The sequence below is a fragment of the Notamacropus eugenii genome, chromosome 6 (genome assembly GCF_028372415.1).
Source record: "Notamacropus eugenii isolate mMacEug1 chromosome 6, mMacEug1.pri_v2, whole genome shotgun sequence".
Taxonomy (NCBI): domain Eukaryota; kingdom Metazoa; phylum Chordata; class Mammalia; order Diprotodontia; family Macropodidae; genus Notamacropus; species Notamacropus eugenii.
Genome location: NC_092877.1, coordinates 101,972,208 through 101,999,510, shown reverse-complemented (window position 1 = coordinate 101,999,510; position 27,303 = coordinate 101,972,208). Strand labels below are relative to the sequence as shown.

At 37.4% G+C, this 27,303-nt stretch overlaps 1 protein-coding gene across 2 annotated transcripts in view; it reads right to left on the bottom strand.

Annotated features, from left to right (window-relative positions):
• Nucleotides 1-27,303, bottom strand: part of ATP10D (ATPase phospholipid transporting 10D (putative)) — a 119,285-nt gene that overhangs the window by 24,107 nt on the left and 67,875 nt on the right. For both annotated transcript variants that reach the window (XM_072620687.1, XM_072620688.1), the window contains exons 4-15: nucleotides 26,284-26,488; nucleotides 23,909-23,994; nucleotides 22,103-22,209; nucleotides 21,643-21,774; nucleotides 21,015-21,142; nucleotides 20,671-20,923; nucleotides 16,462-16,700; nucleotides 11,740-11,928; nucleotides 9,073-9,679; nucleotides 8,561-8,667; nucleotides 6,105-6,231; nucleotides 3,309-3,493 (exon numbers count right to left, since the gene is read on the bottom strand). In XM_072620687.1, coding sequence (XP_072476788.1) covers nucleotides 3,309-3,493; nucleotides 6,105-6,231; nucleotides 8,561-8,667; nucleotides 9,073-9,679; nucleotides 11,740-11,928; nucleotides 16,462-16,700; nucleotides 20,671-20,923; nucleotides 21,015-21,142; nucleotides 21,643-21,774; nucleotides 22,103-22,209; nucleotides 23,909-23,994; nucleotides 26,284-26,488 — 2,365 coding nt within the window. The remainder of the gene's footprint in view (nucleotides 1-3,308; nucleotides 3,494-6,104; nucleotides 6,232-8,560; nucleotides 8,668-9,072; nucleotides 9,680-11,739; nucleotides 11,929-16,461; nucleotides 16,701-20,670; nucleotides 20,924-21,014; nucleotides 21,143-21,642; nucleotides 21,775-22,102; nucleotides 22,210-23,908; nucleotides 23,995-26,283; nucleotides 26,489-27,303) is intronic.

Here is a 27,303-nt window from a genome sequence, read left to right as displayed (position 1 = left end):
AATAGCAGCCCTGACCCCGCCAAAAATCCTAAGGCGGGAAGCAGCATTTGAATCTCAGTCCCCAAACGCTGGCTGGGAGGACCAGGAGGCGAGGTGGGTGTGAGGAGAACATTCAGAGGTCAGGCCACTGGTTGGAGAAAATGCCAAGAAAAGGGAAAAGAAATAAAACTATTGAAGGGTACTTTTTCGGAGAAAAGACACTTCCTCCCTTCCTTTCTGATGGGGAGGAACAATGCTTGCCATCAGGCAAAGACACAGAAATCGAGGATTCTGTGTCCCAGCCCACCCAATGGGCTCGGGCCATGGAAGAGCTCAAGAGGAATTTTGAAAATCAAGTTAGAGAGGTGGAGGAAAGACTGGGAAGGGAAATGAGAGGGATGAGGGAGAAGCATGAAAAGCAGATCAGCTCCCTGCTAAAGGAGAACCAAAAAAATCTTGAAGAAATTGGCACCTTGAGAACTAGCCTAACTCAGCTGGCAAGGGAGGTGCAAGGGGCCAATGAGGAGAAGAATGCTTTCAAAAGCAGAATTAACCAAATGGAAAAGGAGATTCAAAAGCTCACTGAAGAAAATAGATCTTTCAAAACTGGAATGGTACGGATGGATGCTAAGGACTTTTCAAGAAAGACTGATATCTCAGAACATACCGCGCAGATTCGAAAAATGGAAGATAATGTGAAATATCTTATTGGAAAAACAACTGACCTGGAAAATAGAATCAGGAGAGACAATGTAAAAATTCTGGGACTACCTGAAAACCATGATCAAAAGAAGAGCCTAGACATCATCTTCCACGAAATTATCAAGGAAAACTGCCCTGAGATTCTAGAACCAGAAGGCAAAATAAATATTCAAGGAATCCACAGAACACCGCATGAAAGAGATCCAAAAAGAGAAACTCCTAGGAGCATTGTGGCCAAATTCCAGAATTCCCAGGTGAAAGAGAAAATATTGCAAGCAGCTAGAAAGAAACAATTCAAGTATTGTGGAAATACAATCAGGATAGCACAAGATCTGGCACCCTCTACATTGAGGGATAGAAGGGCATGGAATAGGATGTTCCAGAAGTCAAAGGAACTAGGACTGAAGCCAAGAATCACCTACCCAGCAAAACTGAGTATAATACTTCAGGAGAAAAAATGGTCTTTCAATGAAATAGAAGACTTTCAAATTTTCCTGATGAAAAGACCAGAGCTGGAAAGAAAATTTGACTTTCTAACACAAGAATGAAGAGAACCATGAAAAGGCGAACAGCAAAGAGAAATCATAAGGGACTTACTAAAGTTGAACTGTTTACATTCCTACATGGAAAGACAATTGAAACATTTCAGTATCTGGGCACTGGGTGGGAGTACACACACACACACATGCACACACGCACACATACATAGAGACAGAGTGCACAGAGTGAATTGAAGAGGATGGGATCATATATTAAAAAAAAAATGAAATCAAGCAGTGAGAGAGAAATATTGAGAGGAGAAAGGGAGAAGTTATATGGGGCAAATTATCTCTCATAAAAGAGGCAAGCAAAAGACTTATTAGTGGTGGGATAAAGAGGGGAGGCAAGAGAAAAACATGAGGTCTACTCTCATCACATTCCACTAAAAGAAAGAATATAATGCACACTCATTTTGATAGGAAAACCTATCTCATAATACAGGAGAGTGGGGGACAGGGGCACAAGCAGGGTGGGGGGGAGGATGGAGGGGAGGGCATGGGGAGGAGAATGCAATCCGAGGTCGACACTCATGGGGAGGGAAAGGACCATAAGAGAATAGAAGTAAAGGGGGACAGGATAGGATGGAGGGAAATATAGTTAGTCCTATACAACACAACTAGTATGGAAATCATTTGCAAAACTAAACAGATATGGCCTGTATTGAATTGCCTGTCTTTCAAGGGTAAGGGGTGGAGAGGGAGGGAGCTAAGGAGGTTGGAACTCAAAGTGTTAGGACCAAATGTAAGTTCTAACCACTGGGTAACAAGAAATACAGGTTAAGGGGTCAAGAAAGCTATCTGGTCCTACAGGACAAAAGAGAAGATGCAGACAAGGGCAGGGAGGGAGGATAGAGGAGAGAGCAGATAGGTCACAGGGGCAATTAGAAAGCTCGGGTTTGGGGGGGGGGAGGGGATAAAAGGGGAGAAAATTTGTAACCCAAAATTGTGTGAAAATAAATGTTAAAAATTAATTAAAAAAAAAAAAAAGATCACAGGAGCCAAAGTATCGTACCACACTAGGCACTCGGGTGGGGGGTGGAGGGAAGGGGGGTAAGGAACTATGGCAAAGTTATGCCAACAGATATATCACAAGACCACCTCTACCAAGAAAGTCTACGTGATCTCAGATTCATCCATGCCAGACCTGCCATGTCCTCCATGCCAGGCATCTCCTTAGCCCATAGTCCTTGTGGCTATATTGCATCTCACTCCTTTGTCCAAGGAAAGAGTTAAGAGGAGCCAACAGTCTCTGATCCTTACTAGGACCATGCAGAGAGCACAGCAGATGTGGCCTTCTGAGAAAGCAGGTGTTACTATCTTGTGTGGGGATTGAAGAAAGCAACAAGGGAATCCCACTTTTCTATTGACTCATGTTTCCAGTATTTTTATACCTCCTGCTCTGCCCTGAAGTTGCTAATTCAAGGCTACTGGCCCAAGTAGGGCAGAAGGGAACAGCTCTAAGGAGTTATGAAGTGTTAAGACAGTGTAGTATAAGAAAGTGAGCACTGGACATGAGGTCAGGACTACTTGGGCTCACATCAAACCCTATCATGTATTTAGTGTAAGCTGGGGCAAGTCACTTAGCTGTTCTGGGTCTCTTTTTCCTCACTTGAAAACTGTTCAGGCAGAGGATGTCACAAGGTTGGACTGGATGACCTCTAAGGTCCATTCCAAGTGCCTATTCTATAATGATGTTCCTTCTCCAACCACATATAGCACTTTTTCTTGCCCCTCTCTAATATACCTATCAAACAGTAGGTTGTTAATAAATGCTTAGTGATTCATCATAGCTATGTCTTATATCATATGTTCCTGCAACATTGTAAGCTTCTTAAAGACAGGAACCATCTCTTACCCAAATATTATATCTCCCCCTTTACTAACGTGTTTGGCACATAATAGGCACTCAGTAAATGGTTACTATTAGAGGTGTGATACATGTTACCCCACCAAACATAAGACTATAATGTAATGGTCTGTATTTGTAACAATAAAACAGACATTTACTTCAATTTCTTTTGTTTCTAGCTTTCAGTGACTACATTTCACACCCCGGAGCTAAAACAAGCTGATAATCTTTCTACTCACTTTATTTTGGGTGTTGAGGATAAAGATTTTGTCACCTTGCTCCAGTAGTTTGCAAGCATATGCTATATTAACAGCTGTCTCCTGCTTGTCTCCTGTCAGCATCCAGATCTTAATTCCCGCTTTTTGCAAGGCCTCTATTGCCTCTGGAACCCCATCCTGCAAACGATCTTCAATTCCGGTAGCACCTACAACAGAACAATATAAAACATGGGCACTTAAGGAACCAAAGCCAATGGAAGCCCATAGGGTCAACTTGGGTCTTTACCCATCCAGCCTATCCATTCTAGAAAACAATTCTAACTCTGGAGTTCCAAACTGCAACAGGCAACTGCTACCTCAGAGAAGACTCCATATACTGTGGAATTTCTCTATAGACACTAGAGAAAAAGAATTACATACAAAGAGTTAAAATGTGGTTAGAGATGGGGAGGAGGGAGATTCTGCAAGAGACAGAAGTTTTTCATTTTATTTTTTCCTTTTGTTTTTAATGCTTGATGACTTGACCAGTAAGTGGCTGATTTATTTATTTATTTTGATTTTTAATTAATCGAATAAAACAAGTATTTCCATAACATAGTATAATAATATAACAACAGTATAAGATGATTGCACATAAAACTGCAAATCTGTTATATACAACTTGATATTCCTTTTAAATGTATAATAAAGTCATCATGTAAATATAAATATCTTTTTTTCCCTTTTCTCTCCCCGTCCTAGAGAGGACTACCATTAGACACAAATAGCTAGCTCTATGTAAAATCATTCTGTACGTACTCTATTTATAAGTTCTTTCTCTTGATTCAAATAACATCTTCCTTCATATGTTCTTTGTAGTTAATTTGGGTATTTATAATAGTCAAAATGACTTAGTCACTCAAAACTGTTCTTAAAATAATATTGCTGTTGCTGTATACAACGTTTTCTTGGTTTTGTTCATTTTATTCTTCATTATTTTGTGCAAGTCTATCCATGTTTTTCTAAAATCATCAAGTTGATCATTTCTTACAGCACAGTAGTATTCCATCCCAATCATATACCGCAACTTGTTCAGCCATTCCTCAGTTGATGAACATCCCCACAATTTCTAGTTCTTTGACACCACAAAAAGAGTTACTATAAATATTTTAGAACATGATAGGTTCCTTAACTTTTTCTCTAGTCATCTTTGGAAACAAACATAATAGTGGTATTGCTAGGTCAAAGGGTATGGGAGGTTTAATAACTCTGATAATAATTCCAGATTGCTCTCCAAAATAATTGGATCAATTCACAATTCCAGTAACAGTGAATTAGTGTCCCAATTTTTCCATATCTCCTCCATCATTTGTCACTTTCTCACTTAATCATTTTATCCAACCTCATAGGTGTAAAATGATATCTTAAGGTTGTTTTAATTTATACTTCTCTAATCAATAATGATTTAGAGTACTTTTTTATATGACTATAAATCGCTTCAATTTCCTTGTTGGAAAACTGCCTATTCATTTCCTCTGATCATTTATCAATTGGGGAATGACTTGTATTCTTATAGGTTTCATAAAATTCTTTATGTATTTGAGATATGAGACCTTTATCTGAGAAATGACCTATATTCCCCCCCACAAATTTTCTGCTTTCCTTCTGATCTTCGCTACATTTGTTTTATTTGTACAAAATCTTTTTAATTTAATGCAATAGAAATTATCCATTTTATACCTCACTCTGCAATCTATTTCTTGTTTATTCATAAATTGTTCACCTACAAGTCTGATAAGAAATATGTTACACATTCTTCAAATTTTCTTCTAACATCTCTCTATGTCTAAGTCATGTATCCATTTTGACCTTATCTTGGTAAATGGCATTAACATATTGGTATATGCCTATATGTGTGTGTATGCATATACATACACACATATATATATGTGTGTATCTATGTATCTATGTATCTATGTAACATGCCCAATATATAAAAAAACTTATCCCAACAAGTAATAGCTTAATTCCAGCCTAAGATTACTCACAGGGAAGGCAGGCTGATAAAGACTGTGTGAGGTGGTAAATTGGGGTACTCATCTAGAGGACAAGTTTGAATTACAAATATGAAAACAATATTTACAATAATGCAGGGAAAGTGAGCAAGAGCAAGTCCCTAAAGAGGGCAGATTTTTGTGATAATCTTGTTAGATATAGAGTATTCTCCCAGCTCAGAAGTGAGGACTCAGAAACAGAAGAGAATAAGAGGGTTGGGAGGGGGAAGAGGAATTTCTTGTTGAGTCAAAATTTAACTCAGAATAAAAATCTCCAAGTTTTTAGACTAGTGGTGTCAATTATACTATTTTAGTCGAAAAGAATGCCATAGGGTGAAATAAGGTGAAAAAGGAAGAAACTGCCATGTCAGAATGCTCTACTGCCTGCAATGAATTTAATTTTAAAAAGATAGCAATTTTAAGGCTGATGGGTTTGGGTCTACTACAAATCAGTCCTCTCTCTGAAATGGAATAGGGTGGAATAAAAGCCTGGTAGAGCCATATTAGAAGGGGGAGGCAGAATCATTTCTAGATTGTATAGGATACTTACAATCTTTGTTAGATTAGAAAAGAAGGGAAAATTAGTTAATTTCTCAAGTGATAGAACACTTCTATTTAGGGCAAAATCACTACCACCACCACCCACCACCACCAGTTTTTGAAGGTAAAGAGCATTTTGATTTCTACCTTATTTGACATTCCCAGCATTTTGCAAAGTACTTCTTGTATATCAATTGCTTAATAAATGTTTGTTGAATTGCCTTGAAAATTATTTTCTACCTACCCAGCAACGTTAATTTGTTCTCCAGTCTTATTGCCGATTCAAGAAGTAATTGTTCCCTGTTGTCAATGCTAGTTTCTGCTAAAAAATGATTCTTTAGCCACTCAGTATACTCTGTGTCACTCATGACCTATGTGGAAAGAGGAAAGGAAAAGTATTTTTATAGCAACTCCATATATCTCCAAATCTAGAACATTATTAATTGGGTCTGCCATTTTACCATAGGCAACATTTTAAAGTAAGCAAAGTTCCTTTCTTCCAGGCATTTTCATTGTCTTTCCTGACCAGAAATATCTTCATGCTACTCCCCAACTACATAGGTTTTCAGTCTACCAATTTCTCTTACCAACCAAGTTGAAAATCACTTGTGTTAAATCTCCCTCCTTCAGGTCAGGTAAAAATTATTTGTAAATTTCAAATGTGTTAATGAGAGAAAGTTAGAGAAAACTTATTAGGTAAAATGCATTTTAGTAACTAGATGACACAGTGGATAGAGTACTAGACCTGAAGTCAGGAAAACCTGAGTTCAAATACCATCTCAGATGCTTGCTAGCTTGTAACCCCAGACAAGTCACTTAACCTCTGTTGTCCTCATCTATTTAAAATGGAGATAATAATAGTCCCTACCCCTACAGTTGTTATGATGGTAAAATGAGATGATATTTGTAAAGCACTCTATATACAATGATATATTATATAAAAACCAGCTACCATCATTACCACCAGCATCAGCATCATCAAAGACTTTCCAGAATGTACCAAAAGCAATAACACTCAGAAGACATTGTGTCCACGAAGAATCATGAAATTAGAGTTGGAAAGGAACACAGAAGTTATCTAGTCTAACTCCCTACTCAATCAGGAATTCCTCCTACACTATCCTAGCTTCTGCTAGAATAATTAGATAGAAAATCCAAGGCCCTCCAAAACAGCCAATTCCATTTTTGTATAGCTCCAGTTGTTAGGAAGCCCTTCCTGGTACTGAGCCTGCAGGGGTAGGCTACATGTGGTCTTGAGGCTGCAGGTTCTCCACCCCCAAACCAAGGTCTACCTCCCTGTTAACTCCATCCATCGGCCTTGGGCACTACCCTCCACAGTTACAGAGAATGAACCTCATATACCTTTGCTGATACTAGACCTTCAAATATCTGAAGACAGCTGCAATATCCTCCTAAATGTCTTACTGTATGTTCTCCAAGGCAAAAATAATCAAGTTTCTTCAGCTACTCATGACATAATTCAGTCCTTTCTTCATAGGACATAGCTTCTGATTAGCCCACTCTGAATGTGTGCCATTTTATCAATGTGCCTTTTGAAAGGGGTAAATATTATGGAAATATTCAAGATATCATCTGACCAGGAAAGACTAAAATGAGACTACAGTGTTGTTAGTCTGAGATACTATGCTTCTATTAATGCATCTGACACTAAAGTCTCTTGACTTGCGTGGCCATGGAGCAGATCCTGAAGGATTTGTGAAAGGTATGGCAGGGGATTATGAGTTCTGGCAGGTCCTATCAAACTAGAGAGAATTTCGTACAGACTGTAAGCCTTGTCTTTGGGCCACCCTAGCCTGCTTTAGAGAGAGGATCATAGATTTACACAGAGATAGATCTATCTTTCTCTATATCCAGCTCTGTGTGCGTATATATATATATATATATATATATATATATATATATACACATATATGTATATATGGAGTGTGTGCACACACATCATATATATAAATATATATGCATGCACACAGATATATAGATAGGCAATATATATATGAATGTTTCACATATATATATGTAAAACATACACACACATCTTGCCCAGGATCTCATAGCTCATATGTATCTGATGTAGGATTTCAACCTTTGTCTTCCTGACTCCAGGTTCAGGACCTTATCCACTATACTGTGTTGTTCCTCATTATCAAAAGGTTGGCTAATGGGTCATGATTTTTTTTTTTTTGGTCACAACAAAGAATGAATACTGCCTATTAAATCTCAGTTAAAAAATTCCACTTAAAATTCATTCAACATAGACCACAGAATCATTAGCTTCTTCTGCTTCCTGTTATGAATGTTTCCTTGGCTTTATCATGTTCTCATTTGAAATATTCCTGTGAATTAAATTTAGTGCTAATTTCCCAATACCACTTTGCTGAATAATATGACCTTAATTAATCAGTTTATTCTCCTGATCTTGGGCATGGAGGACTTTCCAAATCCAGTTTCCTCACCAGCTTCCCTCAGACAGAACAACAGAATGTACAGGACAGAGGGAGGTGGCAGTTGGGGAGAAGAGTCCTGTGTTCAACACTTAAATCATATTCACACTACAAGCCCAAACCTTAGAAAACAGGGACTCAGATCAATGGGACCTTCTTACAGATGAATTATAGTTTTCAAATGCCCAAGAGCATACCACCCCTATGGAAATGAGGAAATTCAGTTAACAAGTCTCACCTTTTTTGCAATACATAAAGTGCGAAGCCCTTTTCTGGCATAGTCATCTAAATGTCTCTGGGTTTTCTCCCTGATTATCTTTTGTTGTTTTTCTAAAGTCTCACCATCTAAAATGATTAAGAAAACATAAAAGTAGTATTTTAATGAGCTTTTCCAATTACAAACACATCTTCAAAATATTACAATTTAAGCTTCAAATAAAGAGCAATGTTCCTAGGCATGTTAAGTAATTTTTATTTTTGAATACCAAAGAACCCCTAATAAAAGAGATCCTGACCAGAGAACATTAGTCTGTCTCTAAATGTTTCAGAAACAGAGGATAACACTAAGAATGGAACACACATACATCAATTCTGATTGTTTTTCATGTGACTGACTTCAAAGTCAAGCTTGCTATGGAATGATAATCTAGATAGTTCAGTGTTACAAACGTGTGGCCAGCTGGTCTTATGATGTCCTAACTCAAAGGTCTAAGATAATGAGACTGAGGCATCAGTGAGGCACGTACTTACCCGCAGATGCTAATGACAGCAGCTCCATGATGACAGAGTCAGCCCCCTTCGTATATACCACAACCTTGTTGGACAGAGGGTGCCTAACCACAACAGACATTCTTTTTCTCACAGAGTCAAAAGGAAGAATGTGTAAAAGTTGAAATGTTAAAGGTCCCAAAGCAGCCAGGTCAACTGTAACCTGGTCAGGTGTCCGGGACTGTAAAGTGCACTGGTAAGCCCGTGCTGCATACACTAAGGCAGCTTCATCTGGGCTTTCTGCTTCATAGTGCAAATCTGAAGCAAGTGTCTGCCCCACAGAGTCCAAACTACCACTGGCGCTGCCTGCAGCAGCTTCAGATTTCTCTTGGTCTTTGAGGCAAGTTGTTTCGCTGGGGCCTTGAGCCCAATCACTTAACTGGGAAGCGTCTTCCTCAGTGGGTGGAGCCAGCTTTGATCGATTAAAGAGGGAGAGTCTGCTCACAAAGGCGTTTGGACCTCCAGATGATGGTTCTTTTCCACTGCAAAGGGATGGAAAACTTGCCCTTCGAACAGATAACTTCTGGAAGAGATTTTTAATTTCCTCTAAGGATGTGATGGGCATTCTACCCATTGAGGAGAGTCTCAACTGTGGGAAACAAAATAAAACACACCATAAGGCAAAACCTTCAAGTGTTTGCAAATGAGGAAAGTGCCTAAAAAACCATGAATCCAAGAAATGTTGATTACATATTACAGATATTGAATATTACATATTTACAGATGCAATGGTTAGTGGTGTATAAGATGGCAAGGAAAGAAGTCACATAAAAAGAACAGTTCCAGTGTTATGTCTCATGATGTTCTTTTATTTTATGAAAGAAATCTCATTTGCCTGCAGCCTGACTTCTTTTAAGTATAATCTAGTTTCTGTCAGTTTAGATTTGTATATCTATGCTAAACCTGTTAAGCAACTTAATTACCTCTTAAAGTCAACTCAGTTTTCATAGGATCTTAGATTTGGAGATAAAAAACACTTCAGAAGCCATCTATTCCAGCCTCCACACTTTGCAAGTTTAAAGACGTCAGGGAATGACCGAAGAGTCACAAAGATGTACAACCTTCTATTATTTTTCTCTCAAAAAGCAATGCTGATGATGAGCAGGTGAAATAACTTAGCTCTCACTGCAATAATTATGGTGAACTCAGTGGAACGGAAACTCATGCTAGGCAATTTTTAAATTGTTAGCAGCTCTACCAGGAAGAAAAAAATGGGAACTGAATCAATTGAGGTTATTGTTTACATGTTCAATCTTGCTCAATCCTTTCCACAAATATCCTACATAATAAAAAGTAGACTCAGACTCATGTATATAACTATACAGAACTTTTTTTGCAGTCAATGTATAATTATGGTTCTTGGGGAAAAAGAACAAAGGTGTAATACCCTATCATTCTCACATGGTTCCTTAGATAGGAGATGATAAAGCTAGCTCCAAGAGCAAAAGGACTGTCCCTTACTTATCTTTCTGTGTCCTACAGTTCCTAGCGTAGTGCCTTCCATAAAACAAGCACCAAATAAAAACTGAATAAAACTTTAGAAATGATCCAAGTGAACCGTTAAAAGTTATCTGCAAATCATAGAGAAGTTTCTCTTCCTTCCTTCAAACTGGACAAGAGGAATCAGGATGACCTGACTCTGAATCCTACTTCAGACACTTACTAGACATGTGACCCTAGGTAAGCCATAACTTCCCTATTCCTCAGTTTTTTTTATCTGTAAAATGGGGACAATAATAGTACCTAATTCACAGGGTTTTGTGAAGATCAAATGAGCTAACATAGAGAAAGGTCTTTGCAAACCTCAAAGTGTTATATATAAAGGTTACTAATTATTTCTAATTATATGAAAAATTGTTCCATGAAAAGTATGTGATATTATATTGCATTCTCAGCTACACAATTTTCACATAGCAACCTCCCAAGAAGATAGTTTTTCAAGCAAATGTTTTTAAACTTGAAATAAATTATGTTTATGGCAAAGTTGACCCACCTCTGAAGTTGCCAAAAACAAATGATCTGAGGCTAAATTAAATTTTAATTGGATTTATGCAGTGTGTTCAGAAATTAAGTGCAGATGTGTGCTAATAGGAAGACACTTAACCAAGAATAACTTAACACAGCAGTGAGTTTCCATTTTCCACAACGTTTTTTTAAAAATTGAAAATGGACTATAGTATTTGGTGGAACAAGTGGGCTAGATGAACATTCCACAAATATTTCTCCCTCTTAGACTATGTTTTGTTTGTGATTCCCTAATAAATTTATCATAAAGTTAGGTATAAGTACTGGAGTTCTGATTCCACTGGAATAGGCAGCTTCTGGGTGAAATATTTTGGGGGGACTACTTAGGATATTACAGATTTAATTTCAGAATGGTACAAATGAAAACTTAGAGATAACTGGTACAAATACATAAAGCAAAGTATCCTAAAAGTTCACCTTTTGTGACTTGTAGTCAATATTATTTGGTGGGGGGGGGGGGTTGGATAATTTCATTTTAGTCTAGTAAATAATTCATCACAAAGTCAATAAAAAGCAACATAACCCTTTCTCAAGCTTCATTTATGTAACATTACTAGAGCAAACACCTCTAAACCTTTTATCTTCTTTAGTGGTTTGGGATTGGGGAGAATGAAGACGACTTACCCTTTGTCGTGGCTGGTTGGGAGATGAAACTACAACCGTATTACAAATTGCCAAGGCGAGAAAGAAATCAATTATGTACAAAATCTCTGCTGACAGATCTTGATCAGTTTCATTTGGTAGCATGAATAACTGAGGTGTGATCTGGCTAAATTTGGCCAAAAGTCCTGTATCTGGCACAACATCAGTTTCCTGCGGGTCACAAAAGGTATTGATCAAGGGCAAAGTCCTTATATTATAGTTTTTTCAACTAGATACCATCTATAAGGGAAGAAGTAATATACAATATTTAATCTATTCTTACCAGAAAATTCTATGTGGCAGTGAGAATGGCAGAATAACACATTTGAAGAGCAAAGCAAAATTAAAATTCGTCAAAAAGTTATGTGTGCACATCACAACAATGATGATACCCATCATCTTTACATTTGCTTTTTTCCTCTCCACTGAAAGGACTGTCACTTATTTAGGTGCAGAAGTACCATGTGAATGACACTGTGAAAGGACAAAGAATTAGCTCTGAGTTTCCACTGTCATGCTTCTTTTGCTACTGATAAGCCACTCTATAAAGAGCTCACTTTCTCGGAATGAGAACTGGGAAGTCAATGTGTTACTAGTTTTGAAGTGTTAACTAACAGCCATAATGCAAGCACCCAATTTATATAAACACTAGAATTCATGAAGGACCTCTAGTATTAATGGCTCACTTTACAGATCAACTGGAAACTTACAAAATGAGGCTGGTGACCTTGAACAGACCTACCTCACTCAAATCAAAGTCAACTGCAAGTCACATCATCATCTTGATGTCATTCATGGTTCTCTTTGAGAATGAAGGACAAACACAACCAACAACCAACAACAACAAAGCACTTTTCCTTACAATAATCTACTGAAGTAGGTGGTTATGACTATTTTCATTTACAAATGAAGATGCTGAGGTTCAGGGGTGTTATTGTCCCACAATACCTGGAACATAGCACAAGTCCAAATGTCCTCCTCCTTTCCTTCCATCTTTTCTTTCTTCCCTTCCTCCCTCTTTCCTGTCATCATAGATAATAAGTGAGAGGCTTTCGATTTGAATCTACCCTTTTTGGCTCTTAAGAGCAGTGGTTTTTCTATGACAACACACTGATTCTCCACCAACTTTTAACAGTACAGAGCACACAGGATATATCTAGGGAGAAGAGCCTCCACAAATCCCTGACTTAACTACTTCTACCCATTTTAATACAACACAATGCCAGAAAGATTATAGAATTACAGAACTAAAAGCTGCATCAGAGATCATCTTCTTACCTATTAGAAATAGCTTTAATTTACCCATGTCATTACATCTGAGTAGCTGATAGTAGACACTATAATTTTAAAAGTAAATTAGTTCTCAAAGACACCAATTTAGCAGATTAAGTCATGTTCCTCCTGCCCTTACTCTGGAAATGGCTGGTTCCAGAAAGGGTACCATTGTTAAGTGAAGAATGCAGTACCAAGTATTGGCAATCCAACAGTATCTGCTCAGATGTTTTGCAAGTCTATCAATTATGTCAGGAAACTGAATAACATTAACAATTTCTCAAAACTATATGATTATGTTTGTTGAATTTAATTTACTTTGAGTCTTTCATGGTTTACAAAACTGCAAATACAATTTATACATATTTCAGAGAAATATAAATATATTTTAGGGTTCAGAAAAAACTGAAAAATATTACCCTCCTATTCTATTTCTTAAGCCTTGCTATGGCAATAGAGTAATCTTGATTGGTTAGGACTGGGACACACTAAGTTATTTCTAAAATATATGCTCAAAAACAATTGTGAGATGTCATATTCTTTATGTTAGAGAGAAAAAATGGCACAGCTATACATAGCTACTTAGGATATGAACTAAGCTCTACTGGCTATAGTCAGAGTATAAATCTTCAGTGTGATTTCATTTGACTATTTTATCTATTTTAATTCAATCAACAAATATTTCTTAAACACCTACTTTGAGCTGAGCCCTGTGGCAGGTGTTAGGGATACAAGCACAAAACATAAAACAATCCTTGTTCGCAACAGGTAACAGAAGAAAAAAAATTTATAAATCCTTCTGACTAGTCTGTGAAAAGATGTGTTGAGGCACATAAATCTAGAGGGATGTGGTTTTCTTACACTACTAATCAGAAAATCAGTGAGGAATAAATCTTTAGCCACAGGCCAGATACATGTGCAATTATGTAAAACATTTCCATGTTAGTCATTTTGTATAAGAAAACTCAATTAAAACTTAAAAAAATGAAAGAAAATTAAAAACAGCATGTTTTAGTCTGTATTCAAACAATATCAGTTCTTTCTCTGGAGATGGGTAATATGCTTCATCATTAGTCCTTTGGGATTGTCTTGGATCACTGTGTCATTCACAGTTCTTCACTGAACAATATTGCCGATACTGTACAAAATGTTCTCCTGGTTCTGTTCACTTCATTATGCATCAATTCATATAAGTCTTTCTATGTTTTTCTGAAATCAGCCTGTTCATAATTTAACATAGCACAATAATATTCCATTACAATCATATACCACAGCTTGTTTAGTCATCCCCCAACGGTTAAGCATTACTGTGATTTACAATTCTTAACCATCACAAAAAGAGCTGTTATAAATGTTTTTGTACAAATAGGTTCCTTTCCTTTTTAAAAAAAAAAAATGTTTTTGAGAAACAGACCTAGTAGTGGTATTGCTGGATCAAAAAGTATGCCTGGTTTTATACTTCTTTGGGCAAAGTTCCAAAGTGCTCTCCAGAATGGTTAGACAAGCTTCACCAAAAATACAATAGTATCCCAATTCTGTGACATACCCTCCAATATCGAACATTTTCCTTTTTTGTCACATTAGCCAACCTGATAGGGGTGAGGTGGTATCTCAGAGTATAAATCTTCAGTGTGATTTCATTTGACTATTTTATCTATTTTAATTCAATCAACAAATATTTCTTAAACACCTACTTTGAGCTGGGCCCTATGGTAGGTGTTAGAGATACAAGCACAAAACATAAAACAATCCTTGTTCGCAACAGATAACAGAAGAAATTTTAATTTGAATTTCTCTAACCAGTAGTGATTTAGAGCATTTTTTCATAGGATTCTACATAGCTCTGATTTTTTTGTCTAAAAACTGCCTCTTTACATCTTTTGACCATTTATCAATTGGGGAATGACACAGTTCTCTATACATTTGAGAAATAAGCCCTTTCTCAGGGATACTTGCTCCAAAATTGTTTTCCAGTTTTGTGCTTTCCTCATAATTTTAGCTGCATTGCAGACCTTCATTTTGGAAAAATCACCTCGACTGCTGACCGGAGGATAAACTACAATGGAAAATACCTGGGCAGGGAATCAATAAGAAGGTCATGGTGGTAGTCTACGTGAGAGGGTCTGAACTTGGAACTTGGTAGCATTAGTGTGGGTGGAGAGAAGGGGAAATATCCTAGAACTCTTGTTAAAGTAGAAATAGTTAAGATTTAACAACAGATTGAATATGGGGGATGAGTGAAAGGGAGAGATTGAGTATAAAAATCAGTATGGAGCATGGGGTTGGAAAATAGGCAGCTCAGCATTTCAAAGAACTGTTGAGAGAGTCATGGGACTGGACTGTTAGAAGTCCTTTCTTGAGATTGAACTTCCTGGCAGGTAGCGATGTAGTATCCTGTAAGGCCACAAGAGGTCTGTCTAACAGCAGACAGAAAAAGGTGAAGGGATGGGATCTGGGTCAGGAGGCAGGGGTGCTTTGCTGGTCATGGAAAAGGCACTGATTGGGATTGAGAAGAAGGGGTAGGAGATGGAAGAAGTTTTATCCCCCAAAGGATAGGCTGGCACTAGAGATGACCCTGTCACAAGGCTGCACTGAAGCAGGAGGCAAGTGAGGTAGTGAACTCATTTGGAATCAAAGAACCTGAGTTCAAATCCTGACTCTGTCACTGCGTAATTTTGGGAAAGTCACTTAATCTCTGGAGGCCTTGGTTTCCTTATATGAAAACTTAAATGAGTTGGACTAGATGACCTCTATAGCTATGATCCTGTGATCACTACAAAACATGTCAAACATTATTTTAAAATAATATTTTATCATGAAAGACTAAAGTCTTTTATGTAGCAATACCCTGAAAAATCACACAACCTAATTTCTTCAAAGATACACTTTCTGTCTTAGCCTAGTGCTTACCCTACCTAGCAAATAACAGTTTCCTTAATAAATGCTAATTGGCTAAATAGCTGTAAAGCAAACATGTCCCTAAACTCTCCAGAATCCAGGCACATGCCCAGCTGGACACCACAGTGTCCACTTACAGTGACTTGGAGAAACTTCTTATGTGAGAGGGGCTTATGTGAGAGAGTGAGAGAGCCACCCCAGACTGTCAGAGCAGCAGAAGCTCTGTGAAGAGTCCTAAACACTTATCTTCTTCATTCTTATAGGCTGAGGGAATGAGATACATTAGCCTTAAACCCAATAACTGTTCTTCACAGTCTTAACATGAAAGCACTGCCTTTAAGGCTCCATTTCTTTAGATATACAAGTTGTCCTTTTCTCCATGTGAATGGAAGCTATCTTCAAAAATGGGTTTTGTTTGCTCAAATTCATTGCAATCAAGTACTCCCTTTTCAATCAAATAAAGGTGTTCTGATCTGGAGCAATAAGGTATGTGTTCTTCTCTGGGTAAGATTCAAGACCCATATGCATACTTACAATAGGACTACTGAAAGCTTCCTGTCTGGAGAGAGACCCATCAGTGGCACCATCTTCTCCTCCTACAGCGAAACAGCTCCCTGCAAGATGATTCAAGGACTTGCTTTTCAAAGGCCTATTATTAACTGTCCTGCAGCTGTGTGCCTTCGGTTTTGTCATACTGCTGAGAGAGCCACTAGGAGTGTCTGTCAGATCTTCATCTTCTGAGGAAACCTCCTGGTAGGACTCTAGCCTCTTGGCTGGTGGAGAGAAATTAGACTTGATAATTAGGGTACAAGAAGATTTGCTTGCTGGCTGGATGCCAGACACATTCATTTCAATGTAAGTTGTGGTTGTCTTTAATGAAAAAACTATTAGCAAAATAAAGACTTAGAATAAAACCTACCACACACTATGAATCTGGAGAAGCTACTTATCCTTTCTACCAAGTTAGGATAATAGTCTTGCTCTTATGAGGATGTCTAGAGAATGAATTAGAATATAAATAAAAGCACCCTGGGTCCTTAGAAGGAAAATGGCAGTGGAAACCATGCTATTGTTAAAATCTAAAGAAAGTGGTTGCTGATTCTATATATCCTGAATGCTCTGTTTACTTAGGTCTGGGGCCATAGGCCTAGTAATTTACTCTCTCCAGGTTTTAGCTTGCTTAGCTTAAATGCTTCCCTCTTCCTAACTGTCTTACTACTGTCAACGCTCCCACCATTTTTCTACTCACTCAGGATTAAAACCTAGGCACCATATTTAGTTGCCCAATCCTTCCATTTCTACTTCTGTGTCTTTTCACTGGCTTTCTCCCATGCTTGGAATGCCCTCATACCATAATTTTGCCTCATGGCTTCTCCCTCCTGCAAGAAGTCTTTTCTGGTCCTCCCTCATCTTTCCCTACCCCTGCCAATTCCTTGCCTCTGAGATTGTCTCCAATTTACACTGCCTCTGCTGTGGCAGACAATACAGAAACAGCTGTGTATGTAAAATGTGTGTGTATACATCACATGTACGTATGTATGTATGGAGTTGCTTCCTTGTTGTCTCCCCAATTAGAGGACATGGCTTTTTTGCCTTCCTATGTATCCTCAGTGTTTAAAAAGGTTTCTGGCATATATTATGTGCTTACTAAACTCTTGCTAATCTGACTGACTAAAATGAGCTTCCTTGGAGCTCTAACTCTGATTCTGTGAGTCAACGACTGACCTTCAATGTACTTCCCCCCAAGTGTCAATTGGTTGCACTTTTGTAGCTAAAAATATAGTGAACCTCATTACCTGACATGTTTGGAGAATGGGGAATTCTTGTTAATGGAACAATACCATGGCTTCCACCTGTATCAGCTGGCCTTACCTCCTACCTTCCCCTCCTTTTCCATGAATTATCCATTCTGGGCAAACCAGCCTACTCCTTGTTTCACAAACAAGCAAGGGTATTCTTTCCTTAGCTTACCTGTTTCCAGTTCTCCCTCTCTGAAATAATAACCTTACTTCTTTCCATATGTTAAGGCCCACCTCTTCCAAGAGGCCCTTTGGGACCACCTCCATTCCCAGTGATTTATTTTGTTAATAAACCCCTTTATCATTAGCCATTAACATTTATCTGACATTTGCTGTTAATAATAGTAACAGATACTTTCCATTTCTAGAACACTTCACAATTTTCAAAACACTTTGACATTCGTTATCTCATCTAGGACTCACAAAACTCCTGTCAGGCAGGTAGTGTGAGTACTAATACCTTCATTTTACCCACCAGGAAACGGCAGCCAGAGGTTAAATGATGCGCCCAAATTTATACAACTAGCATACAGCAGAGCTGGGATGCAAATTCACTTCTCCCGACCCCAAACCCAATGCTTTTTTCACTACTGCCTTTCTTTTTGTTCTTCTCTACTACCGTGCAACTCAAAAATGCTACTCTGAACTAATGTTGAGGAGCATGTAGGGCGGAGAGAAAATAAACAAAAGGATCCTTGAGTTTGGGGCCTAGAGCTTACAGTTCTGTGAGTGCCAAGGATTTAGAATAATACCTGGTACATGAGAGGCACCCAACAAAGATTTCTTTTTAATGTTAGTCCTCTGCCACATTTGGATGATTACTCTTGGAAGTTAGTGCACTACATTCTAATTAAACTATCCTGAAATATACTTTAGGACTTTTCAATACCTTGTATAATAGTTGTGTGAAAGTTCTGATCAATAGAATTCTAGATACTTATCTTTTACTATAAGCATAAGCCTTTTTAATTGGAAGAATTATAAATATATTAGGATGATAATCAGTAAAAAAGGAATCTAATGGAATATTAACTTAGAACCACAAAGCAGTGAAAGAAGCAAAAGTATCATCACAGAGTCAAAAAATTTCAGAGCTGGAAGGGCCCTTGGGGGACTCTGTGACCGTCAGGTCCAAGCTACACCTAAAAAATACTTTCAACACCGCACTCAAGAAGTGGTCGTTCAGTTTTTGTCTGGAGACCTCTAATGAGGGGGAACACGCTGTTTCTTGAGGCAGATCATTCCACTACTGATGCAAGTAGAAGGAAAATATCAATACAGATTGTATCTAGTGTGGTATAATGGCTACAGAGTTGGTCTTAGAACCTGGGGGAAAGTCCTGCCTCTGCCACATACTGGCTGTGCTAATCTGGTAGAACCCCTTAAACTATCATTGCTCTAGACAACTCTCTGAGACTAAAAATGGGAGAGTCCCTGCATCTGTAGAGGGAGTTCCCTCACGTAGCAGTTTCCCAGACCAAGGAAATCACAAGTCCAATCCCTAGTGCTCCTAGATGAAAACATATCAGTTTGATGTTTAAAATGAAAAACAAAAAAAGATAAGGTATTAATACAGCAGGAAGGGGACTGCCTCAGTTGTCCCTTTTCTAAAAATGAGGTCCCATCTCAGTGATGTACTAGGTTCAGTGGAAGATTATTCAGGAGGGGGAACGGTCAGTCAACAAGCACGTATTAAGTTTAAAATTGGTGCCTAGCAGTTGGCATTAATATGAAACAGGAACTAATCCTCTAATTCTGTTTGAATAACCAACCAGATTATGGTTTAGTTCAAAGTATAGCTTCTTTACAGAATTCCTTAATGTAGAAGAAATATTTCTTGCTTCCCTATATATTCTGTTCAGATCATAAGAAAATGGACAAACAGCTGGTTTTCCCTCTATCATGAGACGCATATTAAGTTCTACAATTTCTTCTTTCATACATTTCTCCCAAAACATTACCAACACAGAATATATTAGGAAGTGGGCTTGTTACAGTGGTAAATAGTTGATAGAATTTTTTAATATTCTTGCAACAAAATAAAGGAAATCACAGATCCCTGAAGGACTAAAGTAAGCATCTGAATATAAGAGAAAGGAGAAAAATTTCCTAGTTATCTTACTGAATGCCTTGTCATTAATGAGGCAGGCAGGCTTGCTCCAGGACACGATGTCTTGTACCACTGGTTCACTCATAACATAACAGAATCTGTTAGGTATCAGGGTCATATAAAAATCTCCCTTGGATTTATTCAATAATTTCCTGTTTTTTTTTTTTATTTTGAACAAATACCAAATAAAATGGGCATTTCCGTATACCACAAGATTGTATGTGAAAATACAGATTCTTATTAACAGCTTGCTTTTCTTTTAAATACAGGACAAATTCAACATGCGACTTTCAAAGTTGTACTTGTCTACAATTCTCTGACTTTCCTTCTTTTCTTTGTTGTATTAAAAAAAGTATCTTTCTTTTCCCCCTTTTTCCTTGCTAGTTTATCCTTATTTCTCCTCTTCCTCCCACCTATCTACTCCCTTTCCACTGGGAAAAAATAAAAACCAAGTACTTGTAACAAGTACATATATTCAAGGAAATCAAATTCCTACACTGATCATGTCTGAAACTGTATGACTTATTCTGTGCATTACCTTTCTAAGAATAAAAAGTTACATTCATTTAATCTTCCCTATCCTCTTTTTGACAAGTCACTTACTTTCCTTCATAAAATCCCCACCGCACTGTATTAAGATCTTTGCTTTGAATAATAAAATTTCAGAGAAAAACACACAGGTAGAAATACCCACAATGGTTAATAACAATGATTCCAGCCATTTAAGTGCAATAAACAACAACAACAAAAATCTCTGGGGAAAAAAAAAGAAATAGCAACTGATTTTTGTGAAGGCAGCAATAAGGGTGTATGCATATGATATTCAATACCTACCATTTTCTTCATGACAATAATCAAAACCTGCGATACTACATCTCCGGAAAACCATTTTGTTCTCGGTAAGGGTTCCAGTCTTATCAGAGAAAAGATATTGTATCTGCCCAAGATCCTCAGCAATGTTCAGCGCCCGGCACTGAATGGTGGAATCCATTTTTTCATTATAGAAATCAATGTCACTCTGAATAAAATAGATTTGGCCTAGCTTGACAATTTCAATGGAAACGTAGAGAGAGATGGGAATCAATACCTAACAAGGCAAAGAAAACAACGGTCAGGAACTAAGGGAGTCCTTAGGTAACAACATTATTCTGCATTCATAGCAGGAGGACAAGTATTACCTGTAATAAAATAATCATGGTCCAAAACATATAAAAACCTGCCAATGCTGGCGATAAGTTATGTCCATCAGGATCAGGCATGTTAAAAAAGGGAACAGCCTCATAACTGCTTAACCAGATTCCATGACCTTTAAAACAAATACATGCATAAGAAAGATTAGACAGTTCTTATATATTCCTTCTTACGCGTTCTTCATTCCTGTCTTCAATCTCATGCATAAGAGACTAGTTGTACATCATGGTAGAGCTTTATGCATAGTCTTTTTCAATAGTACAAAAAAGAGGGTAAAAACCTACAAATATTTCTTTGGGTTGGACTACTGAATCAAGATTCTGAAATTTTGCTCATGCCAACATATGCCAACAACTGAAAGCTTTTCTTCAACTTTTTTAGGGTAAAAAAAATGACAAATCTAATAATAGGAAAGAAAAAGAGTTACTGTGGCTAAGATATTCCAATGGACGATTATTCCACTAATGCAAAAATATCAAGAATTCTCAAATAGCACATTGTAAACATGCTTATTTATAACACTTCCTTGAAGATGATCATTTCTAGACATAATTGTAATTTAAAATTATGGAGAAAAGTTGCTAAACGTAACTAGAGAGAACTATATCGACTTACCTAATGCACCAGTAAAACACATTGAGATAAGAAGCAGGACACACCATAAGACATCAGTGTTTGCTCTTCTCTCTAACTTACTACGCTTGTAACGAGGCCCACTATTGTTCAACATTGCTTTAGTTTCGTGACCTGGGTAGATAAAAGAAGATATTTCACTGTTCCTTGTAGGGAGATACAAATCAAGTAATAGCTATTGAACTCAGAAAATACTCTTTCATCAAGATCTGGCAGGTAAAAGCAAAAAAACCAAAACAAAACAAGAAAAAAACTTAATTTTGCTCCTTCCAAACTCACCTAGAAAAAGACCAGCCAATGATCACAATTACACAGAATGTATCCTTCTGTTTGGTGGAATGATATATGAACAATTGCACTTTTAACCAAAAAAGCAAATTTAAAATAGCATTTTTTTTTATAACATGTAAGACAATTATAAGGAACAAAAAGTTTAACCAACCTGCATAAACCACAATGCCAACAACAGCCTCTGTATTTCTAATGGTGCATCCTCTAAGTAATAAATTTTCTTTACTGAGACCAATGCGTTCCTTGCTTGGATGTTCTCTATAAGAAGTATAACACATGAATTGCTTTTAAATAGCAATGGAATTTAAAATGATATTCCAATAGTAGGTTCCAACTAGGCTTTGACTTATTTTTTTTTTAATGCATAGTAAAGGACCTGGAAAGAATTATTTATCCACTTGTTTCCCCCAAATCAGGGTTACTTGCTTTCCTTGGAAAAATGGTGGGTCAAGGCTCTCCACAATTTCTGCTATTCATTATTAGCATACTTCTAATAATGCACAGATAAAATATGAAAAAAATATCAGTTGAAGAATTTCTAAATTTTATTCATCAAGCTCTAAAATTCTATGAATGTAAAATTATTCATAATTCATAATCAGGATAAAAGGTCACATTTACAAATATATTTAAGTTCCTATAAAATCATGTTTAGCTTCAGAATTCAAAATGGAGTTTCAAAAAAAGACCTACTCAGGAGATAAAAGAATATAGCCATTGTTGCTGATGTACATTGAGAAAAAAAAGAACATCGATCTTATTAATCGCATCTTCTATCATACACAGAGTAAACTCAGACCCCCTCCTGAAAAAATTCAATATCAAAAGGAAAAGAAATAATACACAGATCTGCCAATTTAGCCTCACAATTTAGAGACATGACAGATAAGTGTGTGGGGGGGTATACGTTTGTGAGATATACATACACACACATATACATACATACATATATAAACATAAAATATATATGTATATATGTACATACACATATACACACTCCAAAAATATACACAAATATTCTATACACACGTGTGTGCATATATATATGTTTTCAATTTATATTTCAAATATGTATGTGTGTTCAATTTAAAGAGCATGTATAAATATTTACTTTGTGCAAGGCACAGTGCCAGATTCTGAGATTCAAAGACAAAGATAAAATAATTTCCCTTACGGAAATTTGATTCTACACCATGATATATACATAGATAAGGACACAGAAAGGAAGAGTATTTAAGATGGAATCATGTGCCATAAGCTTAGAAAGGTAGAGGAGAGGATGCTGCAATAGTCCAGGTGAGAAGTGATGAGGGGATGAACTTAGCTACTGGCTCCATGAGTGGAGAGGAGACATGTCTATTTGTCCAGAGTTCTATATCCTTATATTAATGACACAGCTTTCAGTTATTCTTTGAAATAAACGTTTCTCTCTCTTTTTTAAAAGGATTGGGTGAAATGAAGTTCTCATTTCCTTGACAAAGGGAACTGCTGGGTGAAGAAACTCCCTTTACCAATGCAGATCTGTAGTTCTTTTGTGTCTTATAGCCTTAGAAAGTTGCCCAGAGCATAGAGGTGTCAAACATTCCACCACACTTCGGTGTGACTTGAACCAGATTAAAATGAAATTGCAAAATGTTTAACAAAATAAACAGAAATACAATTGTTAGTTTGTGGCTAAGTCAATATAAGTCTGCAGGGATCCCTATGTACATTTTAGTGACTTTGTTTCCATTTTGAGTTTGGCATTACAGGCCTGAAGCACTGAGAGATGCGCCATTTGCCTAGGATCACAAGCCAGATGTGAGAGGTAAAACTTGAATCCAGGTCTTTGTTGCTTCAAGATCAGCTCTGGTCCATGCCATACTAGCTCTTTTCCATGACAACAGATAAACAGATAAATCCAAGTTCCTCCAGTCTCTCCCTTACCCCCGATAAAAATAAACCCAGAATTACTTACAGAAACCCTCGAAACCTGTTGAGGTCATTATTAGGACTTTCACATTCTATCCGACTAGAAAACTTCTCAGGATCAACTTCAGAGTCCTAAATTCCCAAAACAAAACAAAAACCAGTTCTGGTTTAAAACAGTTTAAAATCAGTTATCACATTCACCCAGTAGCCTGGGGAATCATTAAGGACAAAGCTGACCATCCTGGATTTCCCCAAGGGCTTTCATGCTCTGATGCCATCCTCCCTTTCTTAGCACAGCACAGTGCCAGGCAAATAGTTGGTGTTTAATAAATGCTTATTGATTTATTGATTCATTTCTAGTCTTACCCAATACAACTGCCCTCTATGCACTCTATGCCCTATTCAATTTGGAACACTCACCATTCTTCTCCATTTTCCTACCTTCAAGTTTTTGCTTAGGTGATTTCCTATGCCTGAAATGCTATTTTTCCCATCTGTTGAATTTATATCTATATCTATATCTATATCTATATCTATATCTATATTTTAAATCCCCAAATACTACCTTCTTAAGGCATCTATCCCTGCTTCTCCTTTACTTTTACTCTTCCCCATGCATTAGTAATTGGTAATGATGTTTCTCCCTCTTTGGCTCTCACATGCCACTTTTTTTTTCCACCTCTCTTACCAATTACTCTGTGATAATATGTGTCATAATTTCAGGCTGGTAAGCTTTATCTAAACTTGGATTCTCACCTAGTCTCCGGCACAGTGCTCTGAGACACACAGAAGGCAGCTAGGTAGTATCCCATTTGTGAAGTACCAAGTTCAATTTCTAGCCCACTTTTTTATTTGGACTTGGAGTCCGGAAGATCTGAGGTCATATTCTGCCTCAGATATTTTCTAGTTATATGACCCTGGGCAAGTCATCTAACCTCTCTGAGCCTCAGTTGTCTCACCTGCAAGATGGGAATATAGTAGCACCAACACCAGGGCTGTTGTAAGGATCAGACTGAGATAGCACATATAAAGCTATTCGTAACACTATATAAATGGTAGCTATTAATATTATTATTATTAAATATTTTGTTGAATATATATATTTCAATGCAGGCAGTTAGGTAACCCAGGGATTATAGCATTGGTCCCAGAGTTAGGAAGTTCCAAGTTCAAATCTGGCCTCACCTACTAGCTATCCCAAACATTCAAAGTTTGTTTTAACAGAAAAATTAGAAGATAATTATTTGCATTGTAAAAGAAGGCAGTATGTATGCCTAATGAAAAGAGTATGGGGCCTTAGAGTCTTGGGTTCAAATCTCATCTCGGGTGCTTACTAGCTGTACATATGTAATGGAAAGAACACAGGGGGATTTTAGGTTGAATTCAAATTTTGACTCTTACGCTCATGTCTTTTATCTTTCACAATGTCAGGAAGCTCATCTGTAAACTGAGGATAATAATATTTGTACTACTTACCTCACAGGATTGTTGTGAACAAAGAGCTTTGAATGCTTTGAAAGCAACATAAAAAGGTGAGATATTATAGGAGTGGGGTGGAAGGGGTGTGGTCCTGATGTGATTACACTGACAGGCCACTAACTCATGATATGGAAAATCCTCTCACTGATGCCAAGCAGCGACTGATCTGTAACTTAAAGTCTTAGAGAATTTCATGGGAGAACTGAGAGGTTGAGGGATTTATTTGCCACATAGCCAGTAGGTGTTAGTTATTACTTAGATTTCTGAAAGGGCTCACTGTAGAGTTGCTTTAGTTCAGCACTTGAGATACACTTCAGATATGATTCCACTTGCATCCAATTTTTTAGGAACACATCCATTAGCATCACCAAATCACAGATTTGGAGTTGGAAAGGTATACAAACCTCTCACTTTCCAGATAAAGAACCTGAATATCAGGAAGACCAAGCAATTTGTTCGAGGTCACAAGGTACTAAAGCAAGAGACAGTATTTGAGCCAAGGTCTTCTGTGCATGGGGCTCTGGACCTAGAGTCAGGAAGACCTGTATCTAAAACATACATCAGATACTCAATAGCTTTGTGTCTCTGAGCAAGTCACTTAATTTCTCAGTGCCTCAGTTTTCTCATAAGTAAAATGAATGGAGAGGGCTGGACTCCATGGCCTCTGAGGTCCCTTCCAGGTTTAAACCTATGAGAACATGAAATCTGGCTTTTTTTCCTTAGCCCTATGCCATGTTATCTCCCCCACAGTGTGAATGGGCATTTGCCTGTATCCAACTCCAAAAAGTTCTTAAACGTTTAGAACTCATTTCTCCAGCTTTCAGGAAGCAATAATAAGCCTGTTATTATATACATTGCAAGAACTGATTAATTTATCCTGAGGCTGAAAGATGCCAGGTACTGTGAATTAACAAGTTACCCACCAGGAATACATCACTTTACCTGCTCTGCATATCCTCGAACCACCTCCCTCTGTTTTAAATTGCTTTCTCCATCAAGACCAGAAGTCTCAATGTGACAGATTCCATCTGGATCAGTGGAAAACAGCAAGATTATATCTGCAGGAATGATCTCATTACAGGAAAGACGAATAAAGTCTCCAACGGTGACATCTTTCCAGCATCGTTCTATGTACTTCCTATCTTTCCTAAAATTTAAACGTATTTAAAAAAGAAAATGAATCAAGTGCTAAAGTCAACAAAGCATATATTTTAATTAAAATTCCTGTTTTCAAAGTGCAAGGAGAAAGTGTTAACCATAAAAAAGAAGAAAGGTTTATTATATTCTGCTTTAAACATGTAGGTAACAACCACTAAAACACTTTTCAACTTCTTTCCTCAAAGGGATTTTAAATTTAACACCATAACAAGACAATCTGGGAAATCATTTCAAATAATAATTTGTTTTTATTTTAAATTACCAAGTAGTTCTTGTCATAGCATCAAAGTGTATATTAAATGTATATGGTGAATGTAAAAAAGAAATTCAGAATAGATTGGGTATGAGATGTATCAGTTAGTCCTTTCTCATCCCTAAACAGGTCAAAAGTCCCTTAACACAAGGCAGTTTAACAAGGAATTCTTATAGGTGAGACTCAGGATTTATCCTCTGTCAAAAATGCATATTCTACTTTCCATTAATGATGTCTGAATTCCTGTCAAAGGAAAGAGATAGGGTTGACTTACTTTAACTATCTGGTATAGTGTGGTAAAGATAGTAGACCTCAGAGATAGAAAGACCTGCCTTCAAGTATTGCTACAAGCACATACTGGCTGTATGAACCTGGGCAAGTCACTTGACCTGCTCCCACATTGTCAGTCCCAGCCCCCAGACAACTCTCTAGGCTTCTCTAAGATGCAGAGCTGGTGTTGATTGGCTTTGGGAGAGTTGGTTTCCTCAGTAGGTATTACCAATGAAGTCTCAGGTCTGATCCAAAACAATAATGCAGAAAATTAGCCAAAA